General features: G+C 38.4%; 1 protein-coding gene across 1 annotated transcript in view; it reads right to left on the reverse strand.

Moving 5' to 3' along the window:
• The window catches only part of LOC126482188 (protein scarlet-like), a 93,041-nt gene that overhangs the window by 23,186 nt on the left and 44,482 nt on the right, over nucleotides 1-25,373 (reverse strand). The window contains exons 10-11 of the mRNA XM_050106167.1: nucleotides 9,502-9,607; nucleotides 5,044-5,265 (exon numbers count right to left, since the gene is read on the reverse strand). Coding sequence (XP_049962124.1) covers nucleotides 5,044-5,265; nucleotides 9,502-9,607 — 328 coding nt within the window. The remainder of the gene's footprint in view (nucleotides 1-5,043; nucleotides 5,266-9,501; nucleotides 9,608-25,373) is intronic.

The raw sequence follows: 25,373 nt of genomic DNA on the forward strand, positions 1-25,373 counted from the left end.
GCCATCCTTGTCATGTCCAATTTTCAAACCTAAATAATAGTTTGCAGGTGCCATTGTGATCTTGAACTCCTTTTGCAAGTTCCAGCATCTTGGTGCTTGTTTTAAACCATACAGCGTTTTCTTCAATCTGCAAACTCTGTTGGTACCATCTTCATAACCAATTGGTTGTGCCATATAAATGGTTTGCTTAAGTTTTCCATACAGGAAGGCTGTTGGCACATCAAACTGTCTGAGATACATTCTTTCAGTGGCAGCAACACTCAGATTAGACCAAATTGTTGTCATTTTTGCAACTGGACTAAAAGTTTGACTCTTAATCTACACCTTCTCATTGACTGAAACCCTTGGCAACCAATCAAGCCTTAAATTTTTTGATCTGACCGTCTTCATTTGGTTTCAATCAAAACATTCACTTACATAGTATTGCCTTGGCACCTTCAGGTAAGTCTTCAACATCCTGTGTTTCATTTTTGATCAGAGATTCCATTTCTTTGTCCATTGCTTCTTTACATTTGATGCTGTCTTCATGTCTAAGTGTACCCTTGTAGGTTTCAAGAACCTCAGTTGTGACAAAGAAATCTTCTGTTATCATTGCATAATTATTAAGGTCTCTTTAATGATGAATGATCTCTTAACTTACTCCTATTTCCTCTTTGCAAGTTTCCAGAATGTCATCATCAGAGTCTTTGTCTGAACTAGTTTCATGCTCCATACTATCTTCTGAGTGTGTATTTTCCTCACTCTCTGATTGATTTTTAATATACTCTGGACCTGCAATGGGCTTTTCAACAACTTGAAATGGTAGTGTAATTTGTTCAGTTCACCAACCCAGTTTTTCTTCAAATTGTACATCTCTGGTCAGCACAATGGAATTACTTTCTTTTATCCAAATCCTGAAGCGTTCATCACCATCATAATCAATTAGATATCCTTTCACAGCTTTCTTGTCCAGTTTCCTTCAATTTTCACTTGGAATGTGTGCATAATATGTTGAGCCAGTAACCCTAAGATGTTTAGTTAGAGGCCTTTTTCTGTTCCCACAACTCTTAAGGACTGACACCTTCCACAGATGACTTCCCTGTCCTGGTCAAGGTGTAAATTGCTGTGTTAACCAATTCAGCCCATATCTGCTCTGGATAAGTGACATCTGGTTTTGAATACTTAAGTGTCCTGGCCATCTCAACAACTGTCCTACCCCACTCACAAATACCATTTTGCTCATGAGTATAGGGAGCAGTCAATCACTGTGTTATACCATTTGAACTTAAGATGGATCTAACCTCTTTATTATCAAACTCCTTGCCATTGTCACTCAGCATCTCTTTAACAGAGTACCCCAATGCCTTTGTGCGCCAGAGAAAATCTTTGAGAATTTTAGTCCACTCTGATTTTTCTGCGGCAAAAGAACCATAGCAAAACTTGGTGAAATGGTCTTTGAACAAAACAAGGTAACATTTCTTCTGGAATGACTCATGAAAAGGTCCACACAGATCAGCTGATATCAACTCAGCAGGCCTTGTTGACTTTTCTGTAGTTCCAAATGGTAGACGATGCGCTTTCCCACATTTGCATGGTTCACAAATCTCTGCCCCTTCCTTAACATCAATGTTAAATTCCTTTTTGAGTTTTGTTTTAACATGATGTTTGTCTTGATGACCCCATCTCTCACAAGACTGTTGAAGTACATCAAATCTATCTTCCACTGAAAGATTCACAGTTGCACCCTTTCTGGCACTAAGGGCTTAATTTCTGTTTTGTATAAAGTGCAACCAACTTTATGATTTCCACATGGTCTCACTCTGCCACCAATTGTCAAAGAGCAATATGTAGTACTTGACTGAAACATACTGTATTTGGCGAAGAGTTCTTGGGCTTCCAGCCAGGTGGCGGTGTCTTCAAACTGCACTTTGAAGACACAGCCACCTGGCTGGAAGCCTGAGAACTCTTCGCCAGCTGTATACACCAGGAAAGCATACATTCACATATACTGTATTTGCTACAATCTTGGGCACCTAAAACAGAAATAAAGTTTTTGGAAATTTTTGGTACATACCAGACATCAGTCAGGGTCAACTCTTCACAGCTGCTGCCAACTGTTGACAGAATCTGAATTGATCCTCTTCCTGTTGCTTCTAGAGACTCCTGTCTAGTGGCCTTTATACAGCAGGGATTGTTGAGTGCTTCAAAGCTGACAAAGTAATCAAGACTATTTGCCATATGTTTCATTGCACCATTGTCAATCCACCAATTGTACCCATCCACTTTTAATGAACAAGCCTTGCCACAAATAGTAAACAATGCTACCATTCATTACTACAGTTTTGTCCATGTTTTTCTGCACAGTTGTATTTTTAGCTGGTCTTCCATCAAAAATCCACTTCTTACAATATTTGATCCAGTGGCCCGGTTCTTTGCAATAGTTACATTTTCCTTTAACTTTGAATTTGTTAGTTTTTATTTTGTTTTGTATGCCTGATTTGACTACTGATGCCTCTTGTTCAATTTTATCACTACTCTCTGTGAAATTTCTCTCAAACATGCACAACTGTTCAATTAATTCATCAATGTTTTCTTATCATCTTTTGTTAATAACATCCAACTTAATTTAATGGAATCAAAGCTTACAGGTAGAATATGTAAAATTTTACATACCAGTATCATTGTTGTTCAGTTCATTCCACAGACTTGTTAACTTCACTATGTGTGTGGAGATGTCTTCCCCCTGAGTCCAATTAAATGCAAAGAAATCTGAACAAATCTTGAACCTGGTCCTTTGATGATGCTTTGAAATTCTGCTTCAATGCCTTCCATGCTTCAAGAGCCATTTCTTTGTCCATGATCTTCTGATACACAGTGTCTGTAACTGCACATGTAATCATCGACTTGGCATAACTGTTCGCTTTACAATAAAAATGTGATTTGGCTTTAGGATCCTTTATTGCTGCATCATTAGCACCTTCAGACAGTGGTTCAGGTTTTAGTAACTTGCCATCAATCACATCTAAAGCTCCTTCATGATAGTCAATTAAATCTTGTATTTTTCTCTTCCACATTGGCCAATCTGTTTCACTATTCACCAGATCCATTTCAACTCTAAAACCAAAAACACACTCTCAAATATGCATTAAAAAAATGTATCTGTCACTTTTTGCACACGTTTTTACATACGTAACTGGGACCCATAATCTATTGTATTTTGTTGAGAAAAAAACTTATTTATTCTCAATATATATCAGATGCTGGCAAAAAGTGGTGAGTTTGGTTTTCAAATACTTAGATTTATTTCTGAATCTGGAGGCTCTGTTTACACAAGAAGTCACTTGACCAGGGGGTAAAGGTGCGAGTGTTGTGACTCATAAATAAAAAAAAAAAACAGAGATGAACTAAACATTATGCTCATACATGATGTTGATTAACAATTTAGCACAAAATTTCTTTTTAAATACGGTACATTAATAATAAAAAAAATTACTTTAACAAGGTACAATAGTAAATTCCACTGCATGACCTTACTTTGTTAAATGGAAAAACATGCATTCACATTCTTATAACATTCTGTCTGTTCTTCTAGAAGAGGTACAACTGGGTAAGCAAAATGGTATGTGGTTGTAACATGACCACTGCGCAGATCACTCTTCCTATGTTGCAACAAAAACACTGAATGAGAAGTTTCCTGAAAATTGAATAGGATGGAGTGCTGGACTACATTAGCTGGCCAGATCTCTTGATTTAACTCCTCTTGATTTCTTTCTATGGGGAGCACTGAAAGAATGAGTTTATCTTAAAGCCCAAACTATGCCAGATGATATGTGCTACTGAATCACCACAGTATGCAATGGCATATCATCTAGTGTACTTTCATCTGTTCATCTATCTCTCAAACAGTGACTAAAAATGTGCCTTGCAGTTAATAAAAACAATCTGAGCACCTACTTAAGAGAAGTATTTATTTTGTAAGTGACAAGTTGGCAGTCATTCTGAATAAGCTGTTTAAGTGTATGACAATTTTGTAACACATTTTTCTGACACATTTATAGACACATTGGTCTGACAGCAGGTTATTTACTTTAAGTAGCACTCAGGTGTCTCCATGCACAGACAGGTCTGATACAGTTATTATTATCATTCCAAATCTAAGGAAGATAATACAGTGTAGTTTCCTTTCTCCCTTGAATAGGGTTGTCAATCATTGTGACGTATGAATACCAATGTTTCTGCTTTGGCTTGGACAAGTCAGCAGTAATGAGATGGTTTAAATGGAAAATTGCCTGATGAAGCTGTAGTTGTTTACACAAAAACCTGGAAATGTACACACATTTGAAATAGTTTTCCTAAGTCCCATCTGGTGCACCAGAAGCTAGCATATGCTATAGTTTCATATACAAAAATCATAGCTGATCCTGTATCTACATCATATAGGAAATGAGGTTTTATCTTAGTAGTGTAGGCCTGTCTTACTGCATATAGTGACAGATCTTTGCATGAGAGTTCTGCTTGGTGATGTTTACGTCACAGTAGCTGACTCTGGCCACATCGCTTTCCAATTTTAGTAGATTTGTGGGATTCTTTTGTGAAGAGTTTCAACCTCAAAATTAACAAGCCTTACATGATTGGAATCATCTTTCCAAGCACTTTTGAGTGTTGTTAAAAAAACATATGTCATTCCATTTTAAAAAATAATACTTGCTTCAATTTCTCAATTGATACATCACTGACAATCTCTGCACTGAGCATCCGTAAGCTCCTCCTTGATTGATACAAAAGTTAAGATGCTTTATCACACACCAAAGTACATGCCTCTTAGCATACTATAATTTGCCAAAAACCTCATTCCAGTACCTGGGGCTGCTCATGAAATAAAAGGGGTGTTACATTTTAACATGACTAATCCTGGTAATGAATGAATATTACTCCATTCTTCCAATTTGCAGTCTATATTTAGTATGTGTTTTACGTGTATAAGCTGAATCAGAATGCACTGCTGTTACACTTCTCACAAACTTAGCACACATTGTAACAACTAGAAGTTAACAAACTACTCACCGCTGCTATGACCTTGGAAATGTAGTATGCTGATGAGGAGTATAAGTTGCTTTCTCTTAGAAATATAGGAATTTCATATGGGAAAGTGTAGAGCACACTGTATGCACTATAGAAGAACATTTCACTAGAAAGAAGATACAGCAGCCCCCTGAAGTCTTGCATTCCCTCCTGAGTTTCTGGACTGACACCCTGGTAGAAAGTGGCTACAACTGTTGTGGTAGTCTGAAACAGATCATATTGAATCATGCAGTTATATAAAACTGTGCACTCAAACCATTAACCCAAAACACTATTTTAAATGTTCAATATATATGAGATCATTAATAGTTTTGTTCGGTCATTGCTTGGCAAATAATGAAATACTCAGAAAAATGTGAGACTATTATCTTCATTTCTGTTCTCCAGATTTTATTGTTACAATTTTTCTCTTCAAAATAAAGTGAAAACAGCTATACACTCTTTCCAGTTTAGTACATGTGCTCTATTTGCAATCAGCAAACACTGTGTCTAGTAAAGTTACCCTTAGGAACACAATTTTTGGTGACCTGGGTCACATAAGTGAAATGAGCACCTACACATTAATATGTGACAACTTCACTGCTTACAGTTATTTGTTAAGGCACTAAGCATGAGACCAGCAGCAGAAATAATGTCATGTAGTTTCTGTAACAATAACTGTCATGTTCAATTATCCATCATCATTGTTCACCATGAGGGACGCTCTGCCAAGCTCAGGCATTACTACCGTGGATGTAATAGTTAACATGATTGCTGCAAAGATGCTGCTGCTTTTCCATGCAGTGGTTTGCTCACTTACAGAATCAGTTCACCATAGTTCACATTAGTTCTGATGATGTTAAGTGCACAGCTATGCTATAGTGACTCTTTATTACTCCACAAAGCTGCATGCACTACCAATCTCAGTCTTACTAACTTTATTATTATATATCTAAAAACAAAGATGATGACACTTACCAAACAAAAGCGCTGGCAGGTCGATAGACACACAAATAAACACAAACACACACACAAAATTCAAGCTTCCGCAACAAATGGTTGCTTCATCAGGAAAGAGGGAAGGAGAGGAAAAGACGAAAGGATGTGGGTTTTAAGGGAGAGGGTAAGGAGTCATTCCAATCCCGGGAGCGGAAAGACTTACCTTAGGGGGAAAAAAGGACAGGTATACACTCGCACACACACACACGCATATCCATCCACACATATACAGACACAAGCAGACATTTGTAAAGGCAAAGAGTTTGGGCAGAGAACTTTATTATTATGCTAATATGTCAGTCACAATAGCTGGTGTAAAATTCATTGTCATACAATCATATCCAAAGTCCTTCTTCACAGCAGAAGCTTTTATTTGGTGGAGTATGTCTTCTCAAAGCTGTTCAAAATATTGATATGCCTTATGGTTAGTGGCCAATATTCTTGTTCAGATGGGAGCATTGATCTTATAAATGTTTTTCTACATGATTAATTCAGAGGTGTGACATAGAAGCCTTGAGAAAGTGATTTTGTTGGGGCAAAATAAGTTCCATTGGCTATCACTAGTAGTTCAACTTATTTATCATTGCTGTGGTTGATGGTAACTCCTAAGTATTTAAATAGCTCAATTTTCTCAAATTCACCCCCTAGTTATGGTTACTGAAATCAACATCTTCCCTATGTGAATCCTGTCACAAACCAAGTTTTTGATCTTATATTCACTGATAGTCAATCCCATGTAACGAATAATTCCTCCATTGCCTTTGAGCTCTTTTGATTGTATTTATGTCAGTAATGGAGGACAATTAAACTTCTTGGCTGATCAAAGCTGTGTGGCAGAATGGGATGTGAACCTGGGACCTTCATCTTTTGCAGCTAAGTGCTCTACTGGCTGAGCTGCCCAAGCACAGCTCATGACCTGCACACCCAGCTTTACTTTCATCAGTACCTCTCTCCTACCTTCCATACTTCATAGAAGTTCTCCTGATGACATTGTAGGAACACTTTGAGAAAGGTAAGCAGAAAAGCTTCTGGGAATTTTGATAGGCAACTGGTTAAAGAAGAGCGATGAGGGTAGGTAAAAAAAGTAAAGTTGTATGGTGTAAATGTTTGGGAGACCCTAAAGGGCAATAATTGGCCAGTTGGCTGAGCACCTGCCTGCAAATTCAAAGGTCATAGGTACAAGTCCCAATTCAGCACACAATTTTAATATGCCAGGGAGTTTCAAACCAGTGCACACACCATTACAGAATGCAAATACTTTCTGGGAACATAGGCCAATGTTTGCACTGATCTGTGGATGATCACCCCTTGCTCAGCAGCTTAATTTTACATATCACATATTCTAGAGCTAGTGTTAGCATACTTCACTGTGAATATCCGATGACTCAAACAAGTTACTACGAATACTTACCATTTTTCTTATATTGCTCAATGCCACCTACAACAATCTCATCAGTTTGTCAGGAGTTACCATTTCTCTTATCTCTTAGTAAAATCTTTCTCTACTCACATTATCATATACAGTTTCAATGCTGTTGCCAGTCTCAAACCGAATTCTTTTTTCTAATGTTTACATCAATGTGAATATCTGCCTCCTGCTGTCTTCCCAGGAGAAATCCACTTTTATATGGACCATTCTCACTCTGAATGACTGGAAAATACATTATAACTCAAGTTTAGGCATAGTATTTGTTGTTGACAAATATGGCTGTACCATATGTGGTTCTCTCCCAACTGAGGCCATCTGTTCCTCTAAACACAGATGTATCTGTGTCTTGGAGATGAGACCTTTACATGTGCTATGAGTCCCAGGTCATCTATATAAATCTTGCAACTACTACTGCATTTATTGGTGAGGTTTTACTAGATCTGTTGCCTTACATTGCACTTGAGATTGTAGGCATGTAGCAGTTGACTTAGAGGCGGTGCGGTGCTCAATTCCCTTGACAGACTCTGTAGTCTTTTGCTTCAACAGATGGGTTCTCTTCAGATTTGTCTGACAGTGCTAGTGAAACGTAACTGGACATACTGAGATCTCCCTTTTCTTTGTTTCCACAAATTTGTGTGTCAGTCTTTCTTATGCTGCTGGTGTTAAATACATAGTCACACTGGTGGCTTGATGTTTGCAGTTTTTATTGCTTTGGTGCAGACAGATATTTTTTTTGTGTTGTTAGACCTTGCAACAGTTGATCTGGTGGCTACTGGTTTGGGAGCAGTGGTCTTCCAAGTACCTCAGACGAACCATCTATTTGTTCTTGAACTACTTTTCTATCCCTGTATAGTGATTACACAGTCTTCTTAGCTGTTGAAAAGTGAAATGAACTGAGGTGGCAGCTTTTGAACTGATTACTTTCTCCACTTCATTATACAACGCTACATTATTGAATTTGAACTCCTGCACTTCCATTTATATGGGGAAGTCATGGCTCCATACTATGTGACTGTTGGAGCATTTCACATATGTAGGTGGAGTTGTGCATGTGATACCTAGCAAGTGGTGAGCTTTGGCACTGTTGCCACACTAAGCTGGCCTCTTATAAACCAAATGTTATTTTTTCCACACAATTTGCGGTTGAAACACTAAAAGACTAAAGTAGGCTTTTTCCTTCTTTTTTTAACCTAATAGTGGTTTGTTCTCTCTTCACAATCATTTTGGATAACTCAAGTTCCTTATTCCCTGAGACATGTAACTTTGTTATGTTATACCTCGCAGAGGTTACTGTAGTTCATTAAACTGTGATACTTGCAAAATAAACCATCCACAAATGCAGGAAGAATATGACTACCAAATCCAAATCCAAATGGCTAGCAGAGTTCTCTGTTGTGTTTGCCATTTATAATGATTGAGGGGGCACCTAGAGCTTTATGAAAAAACTATTAACATGTGAGCATTGTCTCCTGAAAAATGAAATCTTGCAGTCTATATTGACAGCAGGCATGGATTCTGCATCCAGTTTTAGTATCACTTAAATTTATCTGTGGTGCTCCACAGACATCTGCTAATGTTTTTTTTATGGACAATAAAAGGTTCTACAAGCAGATGTCAGCTGTAAAGATATTCCATTATTTATAAATTTATGAACTGCTTTTTCTTTCTTTTTTTTCTTAGTACTTTGTTTCCTTCAGAAATTCATACAATACAATACTGCAAAAATTTCTCACTATAGAAAACATCTTGAGTACTGTTTCTAAAATAATCATAAGGCACAAACTGTAATTTCCTTTTTAGATAGAAGATAGACATTTAGAGAAGAAAGGAAATATATAATGTTTCACTGAATAATCAGGACGTTTAAGGTGGGATGGGAATACTTTTAAAAAAGTAGAAAAAGAGGGAAACATTTGTGGAAGGAACTGACAATTGATAGGAATTCTACGATATTATACAGCTTGACAGGAAAACAAAAGATTACAAAATGTAGCAGCCACTTATAATAATCATAATAACATGCTGACACTAACCAAGAACATAATAATTTGGAGAGCATGTCCAAAATATGATCTCCTGGAATCTTTCATTGAGCGCCATATCAACCAGTAAAACTGAGACAGCCAATTACAGTGGGATCTACAAACAAAATGATTTCATCCATAAACAGTTCAAAATAAACTAAAATAATATAATTTAGATGCCTGGAATATCAAAGAGTTTATATGGTAACATAAAGTTAGTTCATTACATTAAAATTATATGATGCACAGTGAAGGAATCTGTTCGTATACTTACAAGAATTAGGGATACCTAATGGGAGATTTTCAGTTGTTTCTTGAAATAACTAAACTCTATCATGTTACCTGTTTGGTGTGCTTAGCAAAATATGTTCTGTGCTGACCTCAGTATTAATTTTATGAAAGATTTGGAACATAAAGCATTACTGTTTCCAATAAAAACACTAATATATGAGCTATACTGTCAATCTTTGCAAAAGCGATTGGCAACCATTCTGGTAGCTCAGATGTGTATACACCCTACATGACCCTTGTATGCCTCAGCATCACAAACTCACCCTGCCGCAGTAACAGATGGACACCAGGCAGTGGTACTAGTGCTAACAGAGACCTCAAATCCCAAGGTACCTATTCACATTTGCCACACACAGGACCAGAAAATAGTACCATGAGTATTCCACCACTGGTCACTATAAAGGTCGGTGCCAGAGCTACACAAGTCATTGCATCCAGCTTTGAGAGAACCTCCTAACCTCCGAGTGGGTGCTATTCACCCCATCATCTTAGGACACTCTTGAAGCCCATTGTAGGGACCGCCACCACTGTATTCGGCCTTCATCAGTGTTCCTTTGGCATAGTCAGGCTGTATTCGGGATAGACTTTTCTGCTCATATGCTGGTGTTATTCAGAACAGCTTATTCAGACAGAACATTTTCCATACAAGTATATTTGTCTATGAAGATCCTAATTGTGTTACTTTGTCAGACTCTGGAATCATCATACTGTCAAGTCTTCATACCTGTGAGACACTGTAATTATGATTTTGTTATTATTGTTCAAGCAGACATTTGATTCTTTGGTCAATAAACTTTTGTAAACTTTGTTCACTGTTTTCCCTGTGCTGGTATGGAATCAATTAAATCAGTGCAACCAAGAATGAGCAACTACTCTAATATTATAACATATTTACTAACACCAACATTTTGAGCAACAGTGACCACGTGAATATTGTGATCAAAGACTACAAATAAAGAAGTTCAGTTATAAGAAGTATTTTTCAATAATGGGAAAAACCATTCTTGTTGTAATCTTCAGTTGTAAAACTGATTTGAAGGAGCCATCCATGTTAGTATATCCTGTGCAAGCCTCTTCATGTCTGCATAACTCCTGCAATCTATATGCATTTGAACCTGCTTACTGTATTCATGCCTACATCCTCTTCTACAATTTTTACTTGTCACACTTCCCTCCATCATAAAAAATGACTGTTCCTTGATTCCTCAGGAAGTGTGTTATCAATCGAGTCCTTCTTTTAGTCAAGTTGTACCATAAACTACTTTTTTCCTCAATTCAATTCAGCAGCTCCCATTAGTTATTTGACCCATCCATAATATCTTTGGAATTCTTCTGTAGCACCACATTTCAAAAGCTTCATCCATGTTTCACTTCCATTCAAGGCTATCCAGACAAATACTTTCAGAATAGACTTCCTAACACTTGAATTTCAATTAAATGGCAACAGATTCCTCATTTCAGAAATTGTTTTGTTGCTACTATCAGTTTGCATTTTATATTGTCTCTATTTATTTCATATTGTCTCTATTTTTAATTACCATTATTTATTTTGCTGCCGAAATATCAAAAATCATCTGCTGCTTTTGATGTCTCATTTCCTAATACAATTCCCCCATCATAGCCTGATTTAATTCAACTACATTTCATAACCAATAAATTATGACTGAAGTCCACATTCAGCCCTGTAAATATTTTCCACTTTAAAATCATTGTCTTACCATTATGTAACCTAGAGTGGTGCCACCTAATGTCACTATGGAAACAAAATAGCTGGCACAACATTACTGTCAACTTCAGTGGCAGCACTACCCAGAGGGGATTTGTCATTAGGAGCAGAATCTGATGAGATCACACCAGAATCCATTGTACAAGCTGCACCAGTGCCAGTCTAAGTCAACTATGACATGATTGGGGAAGCATACAGTGAGTGTGCCACTGGTTTAGCTAACATGTTTATATTATGGACTCTGTTTGCCATAGGTACAGTTTGGACTGAATTTTGATTTGCAATACCGACTTAAGATTGCTTGCACTGTTTACAAGGGTCATGTTGTATGTATTTCCTGTTGTGAATAAACTGGGTTGAGTCCCCAATGGTTGTGTCATTTCTGTAGTTAGGCAAGTTGTTCAGTAACTTCTTAGAAAAAGATGGAAAAACAGATTATTTTGGGGATTTTTTTAAAAATATAATCCCCTTTTTACTCTACACATTATTCCAAGTGTAGCTCCATCTTTTTTAACCCATCCAAAATGTAGAATTTCAGAACATCTGAAAAATAGGCATCTGTTGGGCAATGACCTCATTGTTTAATGTGAACCATCCATCTGCAGAGGTGTTTTTCTCAAATTTGGAAAGAAAAAAGCACACTATGGATCTAATACAGTGAATACGGTGAATGTTGCAATAATTTGAAGTTTATTCCCTGTCTGATTATCAAATTTGTGTATGTGTGCTCATGTACATTGTCATGATAGAAGATGATCTGCTTCTTTTTCACATGAGGATAGTTTTCCTCAACTTCTTTGCTCAGTGGTGCAATAATGATACACAATACTCTTCAGTTATTGTCTGTGCTTTTTTCAAGTAACTGACATGGATGATTCCACATACATCCCAAAAACCCGTGCCCATTACCTCATGCCAATTTCACCATCTTTGCCTTCTTCAAACCCCTTTGCCTTTAAAAACCTACTTTTCTGATTGTTTCTTAGTCTCTGGACTGTGGTTGAATCCATTTTTTATCCACAATCATGTGTCAAATCAGAAACCCAACAGGATTTCAATGGACAAGTGACAAAACATCCTCGGCATTGACTATACAATTGTGTTTACTGTCATCTGAGAGCAAATGTGGCACCCATCTTGCTGAAATTTGTTTCATATCCAATTTTTTGTGCAAAACTGAAAATACTGTACCTTGCAGTATGTGTGTACATCAGCTGTATCGTGCACTTTGATTCATTGATCATTCGAAACCATATTGTGGATTTTGTCGGTCCTTTTCCAGATGATCATTTCCATCCGATGTCCTAAATTATGAAAACCATTTCTGATATGTAACTATGAAAATAGGTTTATGGAGAGCTGAAGTGGTATGTGATTATAACACATTATATAGTCCTATCATTTCTCCAAAATTTCTTTCTGTGGGCTGCTTGAATTAATCCTAGCTGACTGCACCTTACATCCCTGCCGCCCTTTTAAGGCCAAAATCTATTTATGCTCTTGTAATACAATAATAACTGAAGCTAGGAGTTCCATCCACAATTAAATCTTAAAACATGCATGCATCCATCCATTATCAGATAACCAAACACGAGATGACCAAAGAGATCCATTCCTCACATTTTAGTACAAGATCAGTATTCTGCTGTGAAATTTGTTATTCATAATATCCATGGAACAGTCAGTCCAACCGAGCGAGGTGGCGCAGTGGTTAGCACACTGGACTCGCATTCGGGAGGATGACGGTTCAATCCCGTCTCCAGCCATCCTGATTTAGGTTTTCCGTGATTTCCCTAAATCGTTTCAGGCAAATGCCGGGATGGTTCCTTTGAAAGAGCACGGCCGATTTCCTTCCCAATCCTTCCCTAACCCAAGCTTGCGCTCCGTCTCTAATGACCTCGTTGTTGATGGGACGTTAAACACTAACCACCACCACCACCACCAGTCAGTCCAACCATCACAACTAACGTACTTGTAAATAAATGTCATATTAATGACACTGTATGTTGTATGTTGTAGAGGCGTTTATTAGCATCAAAGACTATATAACCATATTATTATGGATAAATACAAACTCATTAATGAGTTTACATATGTTAGAAGTCTAGTTGAAATCAGTGTATGAATCAATGTTAAGATGCCAAAAATGCAGCTCATTGAATTTGTGAATTCTGTTTTGTTTTATGAGAGTTGATTGAAAAGTAATGCCTCCATCTTCATAACTCTTCAACAGTTGGCAGAATTGGTATGCAGCAGGTACTGCCTTGTTCAGTAGCCTCTTCTCTACACTCCAGTTGTCGAGAAGCCTTAGCATTGAATGGTTGTGTTGTTACAGTGTAAAGTATGGTACCCTGCACAGATGGTCAGTCAATGTGATTAAAGCTATGCGCAGTCATTGAATTCTTGACAGCAGAACGTGTCACCTGAAAGGAGATTCATCAGAGAATGAAAGCAGTTTATGTTGATTGTGTTGCTGTGAGTACTGTGTGTCACTGGGCGATTAAGTTTAAAGATGTTGAGGTGGGACCATCTGACCTGCAAGACAAACAAAGAGTTGGGTGACCTGTGACAGCAACCATGGAGTTTCACAACCAAAATGTTGAGAGATTGATTCAGGATGGTTGTCATATCACTCAGAGAGAAATTTCAAGCACAATTGGTATTTAGAAAGAACACATGGGTCACATTATTACTTTGCTTGGCTATTGGAAGATCTGTGCATGACAGGTACCCTAGATACAGAAATACTCCTGAAATGAAAGTGCACAAACTTGAAATTTGCCAGGAATTCCTCTTGTGTTACTAGAATGAAGGCAACACCTTTCTCCATTCAGTTGTGACAAGAGACAAAATGTGGGTACACCATTATGACAGAACTGTGAGACTATGGTTGTGGAAACAGAGTGTTGACTTCTTCTGTGTCGGCTTCAGAAAACTTGTTCTTCATTGGCAGAAATGTATCCAATTGGCTGGTGATTATGTGGCAAAGTGAATATTGGTAATTAAATATCACATTCTGAGGATTGTTTCTGTGTTTGATTTATTAAAATATCCCCATACAAACCTAATTAACAAAGTTGGAGGCATTACTTTTCATTCGACCCTTGTATAAATAAACTAGATGAGTACCTGGTGTTGCTGGAGTATGCATTTATTCTAATATTCTATTAGTCTGTCTCCCCCTTCCCCTTTCTCTGACCATCTCCACCATCCCCTTCCTCTGCCCACATCTTCCAGTCCTCACTCTATTCATCTCTTCCTCCCTCTCTCTCCATCAACTTGTTCCTACATTTCTGTCCACCTCCTCCTTCTCTCTTTGTCAATCTCTTCCTCCCCCTCTCTTTGTCAATCCCTCATACTCCTCTTCTCTCCCATCTCTTCCTCTCCCCTCTCTCTGTCAATTCCCACTACCTATGTCCATCTCCTCCTCTTCCTGTCTGTATCTGTCTCATCCTTACCCCTCCCTGTATGTCTATCTCCTTGTCCTCCCTTTTCTATCCAAGTGGTCACACTCACTTGAATAGGAGGCTGGTGGTTGAACCTGTAAGTATTTCTTTCCAGATTGTAACTAATATGTGTACCAAATCTGATTGAAATTAATCCATGTGTTTAGGATGAGGATTTTACCCGTGGTTTTTCTTACATAGGCATATGTCAAATATATTTCACACATATTTGTACACATATCTCACCTGTACATCTAGTGAATTTTGCTCTCCAGTTTCATTCTCAGGCAGCTCATTGTTTGTGATGTATCTCCTCAACTACGTGCCTACATGCTGTATGGTGATATAATTTTGCAGGTACATCCAGTATCATATATAGACAGAAGGGAGAACGAGGAGATGGACAGAGACAGGGGAGGAGGAAATGGACAGAGAGCAAGGAGAGAAGGAGATGGACAGAGAAAGGGAAGAGGAGGAAATTGACACTGACAGCAGAAGGAAGGCAGGCACAGTGATGGGGAGGGGGAGATGAACAGGATGAGGAAGAGGAGGAGGGGGAGAGGGGGGGAGGAGGAGGAGTTGGAGGAGGAGATGGACAGAGGAAGGGAAGAGGGGGAGATGGACAAAGAGAGGGTGGGGAGGAGGAGATGGACATGAAAAGGAAAGGAGTGGAGATTAACAGGTTCTTGGGTGGAGGAGGTGGACATAGAGAGTGGGCAGGAGGAGATGGAAAGAGAGAGGGGGAGGAGAAGACTGACAAAGATAGGTGGAGGAAGAGATGGCAGTAGAGGGTAGAGGAAGAGATGAACAGTAAATACCTGGGCAATGCTGGGATTCTCATCCATACTGTTGAGAATAAGTGTGTTATACTTTTTTAAGGAAAACTTTTCTTGCTTAATTTTTTATAGCATGTACTATTTGTATGAAGGCCTCCCAAAAGCAAATTATGTACATAAAATTAAAAAAATAAACAATTTTTTTCAGTATAAATGAAAAATGAGCCTTTGCAAGGTCATCTTTAACAAATTGGACCTCCCCTCCCCCCTTTTTGACAAAATCCTGGCTATGTCCTTGCCCATGTCTATGGCTTTTCCAACGTTTAGTGGACAACATGAAGGGTGGGACATTTACTGCCGAAGATTGCTGTTATATGTTTTGGTTTTTCAAATTTCCAACTCAGAAAGACAAAATACCGTGTTATTGTCAAGATATCCCTAATTGTTTCACCTAATACAGAAAGTGGAGCCCTTAACAAGCCTAGTAGAACTTTGTTTTCTTTATTAGAAGAATTTTTTTTGGAAGGAACAAGAAAAAGAAAATGGGGCCCCCATCACCTTTAAGATGATTAGGCTGCCAACCTACATGTAATAAGTAGGATCTGTAAATTTAAAATGTTTGTGGGGACACAACAATGCATACTCTGTAATCAAGGGCATTATAGTATTTCACTCAGAAGTGAGAAAAAATGTATTGAGTAAATCAGATCCTTCTATGATAGAAGAAATGCAAATAGTTCATGCCTACAAAACTGCCCACTCAGCTCAGAGTTCATTTACACTGGAAGAAGATGCCACCATCATGTGGTATGTTACACCACCTCCAGCAGGGACCTCATTTGCTTTGCAGTCCAGATGGCTGTAAACAACTATAACAGTGGTGATGGGCCATGCCAACAGCACCTCCATTGTCCATCTGTAAATGTTGTTTCCATGCACACAGCATGTGCCCCCATCAAGGAATGTGTGTGGCAAAAGAGAACATTTGCAAGAGGGGTATTTTAGGAGTTCCATGGTAAATGTGCCCCAGCCTGCACAAGTGGACCCAATGAGTGACAGTCTACAGAAGTACAGGTTTCTCACAATGTATACAAGAACATGTACTTAGATGTGTGCATTGGCAAACATGCTCCAAAGCTACTCTTGGACAGTGGTGCTTTTGTGTCCTCCCTAAGCCAATATACTTACTTAAGTTTAGGATTTCCCACTATGCAGGTGGTCACGACAAATACACTGGTGCCCAGAATTAAAGCAATAAACCAAAGTTTTGCAAGGTTGCATTTATGTTGGCACAAAACAATATAATCAAGTGACAGTGAAGTAGAAACAATATAAAGAATACCAAACATAAACAACTGCTACATGCATAATGGTAGACAAAAATGTTCTTAATTTTTTTCAAAATTAACAGATTTACACATTCTGACAATAATTAATGCATTCAGTATGAGGCGTGACCACCACTGGCAGCAATACAGGCCTGGCAAATGATGGGGCATGCTGTGAATGATGTCACCAATCCCATGTTGAGGCAATAATGCCCATTCTCCCCGCAGTCCTGCTCACAAGTCTTGGAGAGTGGATGGTGGATGCTGACATGATGAAACCCATGTCCCTAGTGCATCCCAGATGTGCTATATGGGATTCAAATCAAGAGAGTGAGCAGGCCGCATGGTGCATGGAGGAAAACATCAACCACCCGTGCTCTATGAGGTCAAGCATTATCATCGAACATCACAAAGTCTGGGCTCACAGCACCTTGCAACAACTGCACATGAGGTCTGAAGGTCTCATCATGATACCTGACAGCAGTTAAACCTTGCCAATTTCATGAAGAAGTGTTTGAGTGGTCAACATAATCCCTGCCAATGCCATTAGTGAACATGCTTGATATTAGTCTCTTTTCATAATGGTTGTATCACAAAATCATGTTTCACATTCCCTCCAGATGCAAATCCATCAAGAATCACTGTCCAGACCAAATCCGGGCTCATCTATGGAAAGAATGTTGGCCTACTGTTCGACTGTCCAGGTGGCTTGTTGACGGCTCCACTATAGATGTTCCCTTCTGTGAAGTCGCATCAGAGATACATGTACAGTAGATCTGCAATAATGAAGGCCACTCTACCAAAGGCTTCTGTATGTTTTTTGGCTTGATACAACAAGTCCAGTGAGAGCTGAGAGGTCTGATGTCAGTTGCCATGCAGTACCAAGATGGTACTGTCCTGCCCTTACAGCCACATAATGGTTCTCTCTTTCTGATGTTACATGTCGACAGCCCCACCCTGGCCTTTGGGATAGCAATGTTTTGAGATAGACTCTTTCTACACTTTTGGATTTATGGTTCATGAAACAGTGCATGCCATACACTCCAGAGGGCCTTGTGCTCCCTGAAAGACTTTTTAGGGTAGGGAGGATAGCAAATTTTAAGAGAGGTTAGAAGTGAGACAAACCTTCAGTTTGAGAAAGAAATCAAAAAACATAATTCCAGCTTATTACATCAACATAAACAGCCATTGGTCAAGAATTTTCAACAGTCAGCAGATATTTTAACTCTACCCAATTTTAACTCAGTCGATGTGAAATGTCAGCTATCTTTATTACATCAATATATTCGAGGACTGAGAAATAAAATTAATGAATTAACTATCTGCATAGATGAATTAGAGTCTTCAAACCCAGCTGACATAATCTGCCTCTCTGGACTTCATGTGACCACTGGTATAGAACTTTTAAGTGTTACAGGGTTTAGGTTAGCAAGTCACTTTTGTAGATCAGATATGGAGAAACGAGGAGTTGCCACATTCATCAGGAACTGTCATAAATTTAAGAACATAGAGATTCCTAAATTTTGCCTAGAACAGCATATGGAAGATTGTGCAACAGAATTATAATTTCACAAAAAATCCTTCATAATATTAAGTGTATATCGAGCACCTGCAGGTAACTGTAATCTGTTTGTAAACCACCTTGAAGCTGTACTGGCCCATTTAACAACCAAAAACAAAGAAATAGTGGTTGCTGGTGATTTCAAAGTAGATTTCCTTAAAGACTCTCCCAATAAGAACTCATTTGAGTTAGTAAAACTATCATTCAACTTAATTCCCAATGCAAAGTTCCCCACTAGGATAGCCACTTGCTCACAAACAGCCATTGATAATATCTTTATAGAAAAGTCCAATGAACAAAATTATATTACAAAACCAATAGTCAATGGCCTCTCAGACCATGACATCCAGTTCCTTCTGTTAAATGTTAACACTGAACGGGATATAAAATCTGTTAAATCTGAACTCAAGAGGGTAATCAGTAAGCCAAAAATTAATTATTTTAGGACACTCCTCAGAGAAATTCACTGGACTGATGTTTACAGTGCTCATGTCATGAATGAAAAATATAACACTTTTGCTAATAAAGTGTTTACCTTATTCGAACACTGCTTTCCCCCAAAACTTACCAGGGTTAGAGCAAAGTCTACAAAGAAGCCATGGATTACTTGAGGAATAGGGCTATCTTGTAAAACAAAAAGAAAACTGTATCTGTCAATCCGAAAAATTTCCAATGTTGATGCTATAGCACATTATAAGAAATACTGCAAAATATTAAAGACTGTAATACAGATGTCAATGCAAATATATTACAAGGAAAAGATAGTCATATCAGATAACAAAATAAAGACAACATGGGATATAGTGAAGGAGGAGACCGGTAGAACCAGACATGAAGAGGAACAAATAGCATTAAGAGTAAATGATGCATTGGTGACAGATGTGTATAGTGTTGCAGAACTTTTTAACAAACATTTTATAACTGTTACTGAAAAGATGTGGTTGTCAGGTTTGGTAGATGCTGCTATGGAATACCTCAGACCAGACATTTCAAGTAACTTCCATAATATGAATTTGACCCTCAGTACCCCAACAGAAATAATGTCCATCATAAAATCTTTAAAATCAAAAACATCTAGTGGGTATGATGAAATATCAACAAAGTTAATTAAAGAATGTGATTCTGAGCTAAGTAACATATTAAGCTATCTGTGTAACCAGTTTTTTATCAGTGGAATATTTCCTGAACGGCTGAAATATGCTGAAGTTAAGCCACTGTTTAAGAAGGGAGATAAAGAAATAGCATCAAATTTCCGTCCAATTTCACTGTTGCCAGCATTCTCAAAAATTTTCGAAAAAGTAATGTACAGTCGGCTTTATAACCATGTTATCTCGAATAACATACTGTCAAAGTCACAGTTTGGATTTCTAAAAGGTTCTGATATTGAGAAGGCTATCTACACTTACAGTGAAAATGTGCTTAATTCATTAGACAAAAAATTGCAGGCAACTGGTATATTTTGTGATCTGTCAAAGGCATTTGACTGTGTAAATCACAATTTCCTTTTAAGTAAATTAGAATATTATAGTGTAACAGGAAATGCTGCAGAATGGTTCAAATCTTATATCTCTGGCAGGAAACAAAGGGTGTTATTAGGAAAGAGACATGTATCAAGCTATCAGGCATCATCCAACTGGGAACTAATTACATGTGGGGTCCCACAAGGTTCCATTTTGGGGCCCCTACTTTTTCTTGTGTATGTCAATGACCTTTCATCAGTAACATTACCAGATGCCAAGTTCGTTTTGTTTGCCGATGATGCAAACATTGCAATAAAAACCAAATCAAGTGTAGTCTTAGAAAGATCAGCCAATAAAATATTTGTGGACATTAATCACTGGTTCCTTGCTAATTCTTTGTCACTAAACTTTGAAAAAACACACTACATGCAGTTCAGAACTTGTAAGGGGTGTCCCATGAGTATATGTCTAACATACGATGACAAGAAGATAGAAGAAGTGGACTGTGTTAAATTCTTGGGATTACAGCTTGATAATAAATTCAACTGGGAGGAGCACACCACAGAACTGCTGAAGCATCTTAACAAATCTCTGTTTGCAATGCGAATTTTGTCAGACATAGGGGATATAAAAAGGAAAAAGCTGGCATACTATGCTTACTTTCATTCCATAATGTCATATGGGATTATTTTTTGGGGTAATTCATCAAGCCAAGCTAAAGTTTTCCGGGCACAAAAACGTGCAGTAAGAGTTATATGTGGTGTGAACTCAAGAACATCCTGCGGAAGCCTGTTTAGGGAACTAGGGATACTAACTACTGCTTCCCAATATATTTATTCCTTAATGAAATTTGTTATTAAAAATATAGCACTTTTTCAAACCAACAACTCAATTCATGGAATCAATACTAGAAATAAGAATAATCTTCACAAGGATTTAAAGTCACTTAGTCTTGTACAAAAAGGTTTGCATTATTCAGGAAAACACATTTTCAATAACTTGCCAGCAGCCATAAAAAGCTTAACAACCAATGAAATTCAGTTTAAGAGAAGCCTAAAGGATTTATTGGTGGCCAATTCCTTCTACTCCATTGATGAATTCCTCAGTAAAACCAACTAATTTGTATATAAGTACAATATAACTTCTGCACAATTTCAGTGCAGTAATGTGTTCATTGAAAATTTGTGTGTGTGTGTGTAATGTGTTCATTGTAAATAAGTATTATAGTAGTTGTATTACATGTTTATTACCTTATAAATAAATAAAAAACTTTTTTATTTTAAATTCAGTGCATTAGTATTTGTAAAATGACTCTTTCATATAGTGTTCATTAAAAAATCGTGGTCATTCCACTTGGGACCTGTGGAATGGTACATTAGCTTATTTGTTTTAGTTGTAAATATTTGTCATGTATTGTTGTTTTTCTGACATGTTCCACATCCTGGAGGACCTCCTCACTATGAATCAATTGGAATGAAAGTAAATCTAATCTAATCTAATGACAGATAGGCTCAAATCTTCCCACTTGGATCAGGAAGGAGAACTGGTTTTGAAATTGACACTCTTAAAGTGACAGTTCCCCCTGTTTTACACAGCTCACCCAGGGCCCTTGGTGCTGTGGTATCATGAACAGCAGGTGTAAACAACTACCAATACAACACATATCATGGCAGCAGTACCAAGACCTGCATGCTGACAGACCATAGGATGTAGAAACTCAAACCAATGAGCTGCACTGCCAGGGCAACAGATGACGACACCAGCAGCCAGGTCAGCACACCAAGACATGTGTGCAGCTAAGATCAATGCAAGCAGACTGAACTATTTCCTGTTTCCACAGAAATAAACTGGAACCAATCAGACATGAGGTATCACTATGTGAGGCAATTATTTAGGCTCATGGTCTGGCTCCAGAATACAGTGCCAATGCATCAAGCAACATTGGAAAGACTTGCCAGGACATCACTCCCTATAAGGTGGATGCCTATCCACTCTGCACATCACTGAGGGACTAGACTTTTTCAACATAATGATCCCATGCCAGGAAGTGTTGGCACACTGCTTCTTTACTGCTTCACCACTTTGACAGTGTCAGACCTAGTGCTGGTAGTATTTGGCTGAACTTAGACAATTTCCCTGCTTCTCTTATCGGGACTATGAACCCAGAAATTCCAGGTGCTGTGATCCTGTTACAACTTTTATACTTTAACATCTCACTAAGACTTCACACTTTTAATATCTGATTTCTGTTTCAGAATTTAACTTTATCAAATAATTGGGAAACTTTATGTTATGCTTCAGACTTTAATGTGGTCAAAATTATGAACTTAAACAGCATGGAACTCTGGAGTTGTTTTTGTTGTTGATCACACGCTTCAACAAGACTCAAGTTTCTCTCTTTGGAAGTTACTGATTACCCTATGATAGAGCCAGTGGAAGTACCTGTGTGACATATATTTTGTTTACAATAAAGCTCTGTAAGTGAGAGTCTGATAAATTGTCATGTGATATTTCTGTTGGGATGGAATGTATCACTTGGCTCTGAAGCCGCCCCCCCCCCCCCTCCCAAAAAAAAAACCCACACACACACACACACACACACACACACACACACACACACACACACACACACACACACACACAGCAGGACGGACTCTCTCATGAAAACATTTTAACACATACTCCCCATTGTCAATGGGCCTCTCCCCTGGTAACAGTAAGCAAACCCAATGACACCCTGAGACTTAGTGTTGATTTTAAAGTAAAGATAAGTGCACAAACTGAAGTGTAAACTTACCCCTACCAACCCCAGATAAAGTCTTTACAAATTTATGTTGTGACCTTGCAGAAGCATATTTTCAAATCTCTTAGAAGCAATGCCACAAGCATACTTTGCGTTGAATGTGCCATACGGTCTTGAACATTATAAACAGTTACCTTTAGAAACTCATCAGCCCTGCTGTATACCAGCATTTTACAGTGAGTGGACAGAAACATGGAAAAACAAAAAACCCAACAAATTACCATGATTAACATGCTGTAGGAAAACTGTTGGTATTCAAAATAGCTCCCTGTCATCTTGGAATGGATAAATAAAAGTCCTGATGCTGACCACAAAGGCTCAATAATATTGAGATCTGGTGAGTGTGGTGCCCAAGGGAGATGCAATAATTCCTCCTTGTTCTCAATAAATCAGTCCTGTACAATGCAAGCTGTGTGATCAGGGACCCTATCACCAAAGAACACAGCCTCGCCACAAAGAAACAAACATTGTACCATGGGATGGACCTGATCAGCCAAATGATCACACAATCTTTGGCAGTAAAGTGACACTGCCGAGTACCCATGGAGCCCATGGAATACCTTGATACAGCTGCCTACATCATCACTGAAACACAAACTTTGTCAGAAGTTGGAAACAGTGTGGAGAGAAGGCTCATCTGACCAAATAACTTTCTTCCATTTCTAAATATCTCATGTTTTCTGGCTTCAGCACTACATTTTCCTGTTATGTGCATCTGCATCATGGATAAGTGGTTTTGGAATTCCAGCTCACCCTAAAATTTCCTTCTTCTGGAGCTCCCTTCATGTTTTTTTGGTACTGACAAGGTTTGCGAGTGCAACATTCACTTCTGCAGTGATTTTTGTAGCTGTCGTCAGCTTAGTTTTTCTCACAATCCTCTTTGATTACTGTCTGTCACAATCAGGCAACACAAATTTTTTCCGTGTTGTGACAGTGAACATGTTTTTCCACTTTCCCTGTATGTGGTATAAATCTTTGATATGGAGCATATTGAAACACTACACAATTCAGTTACTTTCATTATGAAAGAACTAACCATATGAGCACCAACAATTTGTTCACATTCAAATTCAATTAGCTGTACTGTAACACACTTACAATTACACAGAACACTGTTCTGACCAGGACTGATACTAGCGAGACATTGAGAACATTGAATAGGTGCTGTTCTTGGTCACTTACTAAAGCACAACCCATAGGCATGGCTAACATCTGCATTTATGTTCAAGCACGCATTTCTTGCTATATTTTCATATTTTTGTACAATCTCTGTACATCTTCCATCAAGCCTCATCCTGCTTCGGCCTTCCACAGTGATGCCCATGGACATTGACTCATCTCCTTTCCCACTGCTGGCCCCTTCTGACCACCCACCATCTGCATCTTATCACTCAGGGGTCATTTTTTGGTGAGGAGGAAATGTAGTGATGCCATCCAACATCACTATGGAAACTACGTAGCTGCTGCAACATTACCGTTGACTGCTGTGGCAACACTTACCCAGAGGGAGCTTAACATTAGGAGTGCCCTTTGATAAGACCATGCCATAACCTGGTATATAAGCTGGTCCAGGGCCAGTGTGTCAGTTGTGATGAAATTTGTGGAGTGTATGGTGTGTGTGCTAAGGGTTTGACTAAGGTGTTTACACTGTGGACTCTGTTTGTCATAGGTGGACCTTAGGTATGGCATGCACTGGACTTTGCTTTGGAATACATTGAGACATGTCATTTATAGGAAGCCTATTCACATTGACTCGTATCTGCAAGTTCCCAGGCTGCATTTCCTCCTTTTAACAGTACCAAAGAGGACTGGGACATGTATTGACAGTGGCTGAAGTAGCATTTCAATGTCATTCAGGGCAATGATGATGCTCTCCACTTATCATTCTTCCAATGGTCACTCTTACTAAAGAAATTTGCACCTATCTAAAATCCAGTCATCTTTACATTCATGGAGACATCAATGTTACTTTTTAATAATTATTGGCAGCAGTTATATGTAATCACATTGCAGCTCGGATTTCATCAATATCAGAAGCAACCTGCTCAGTCATATTGCTCTTGAGTGACTGATTTATGAGTGATGAGTCATCATTGTGATTTCACTTGTACAAACCCAGTATGAAAATCTTCATATGCAGACCTTTTAATCTGAGACCAAGTGATCCAGTTGGCGCACAACCTGGAAGCATGCATTTTAATCTTTAAGGTAGAAAACCCACCACTGGAAGTTATTGTGACAGTCATGCAATCTTTTCAAATTGCACAAGTGGCTAATGAGCACTTTATGGCTTGACCACAGTTAGCAGCAGTTCAGATGCCACATCATGCCCAGGAGTGTGAAATACTCATAAACCACTTCCCAGAGTGCGGTGTCATGATCTGTCAATTTCAGATGTGTTGATGGCTTCTGAAGAGCCAGTCATTCCCTGTCAGTGTGGACATCTGGGTCTTCCATCATCCTCAGACTGCTTCACAACACAAACACATG

The sequence above is a fragment of the Schistocerca serialis genome, chromosome 5, assembly GCF_023864345.2.
Source record: "Schistocerca serialis cubense isolate TAMUIC-IGC-003099 chromosome 5, iqSchSeri2.2, whole genome shotgun sequence".
Taxonomy (NCBI): Eukaryota; Metazoa; Arthropoda; class Insecta; order Orthoptera; family Acrididae; genus Schistocerca; species Schistocerca serialis.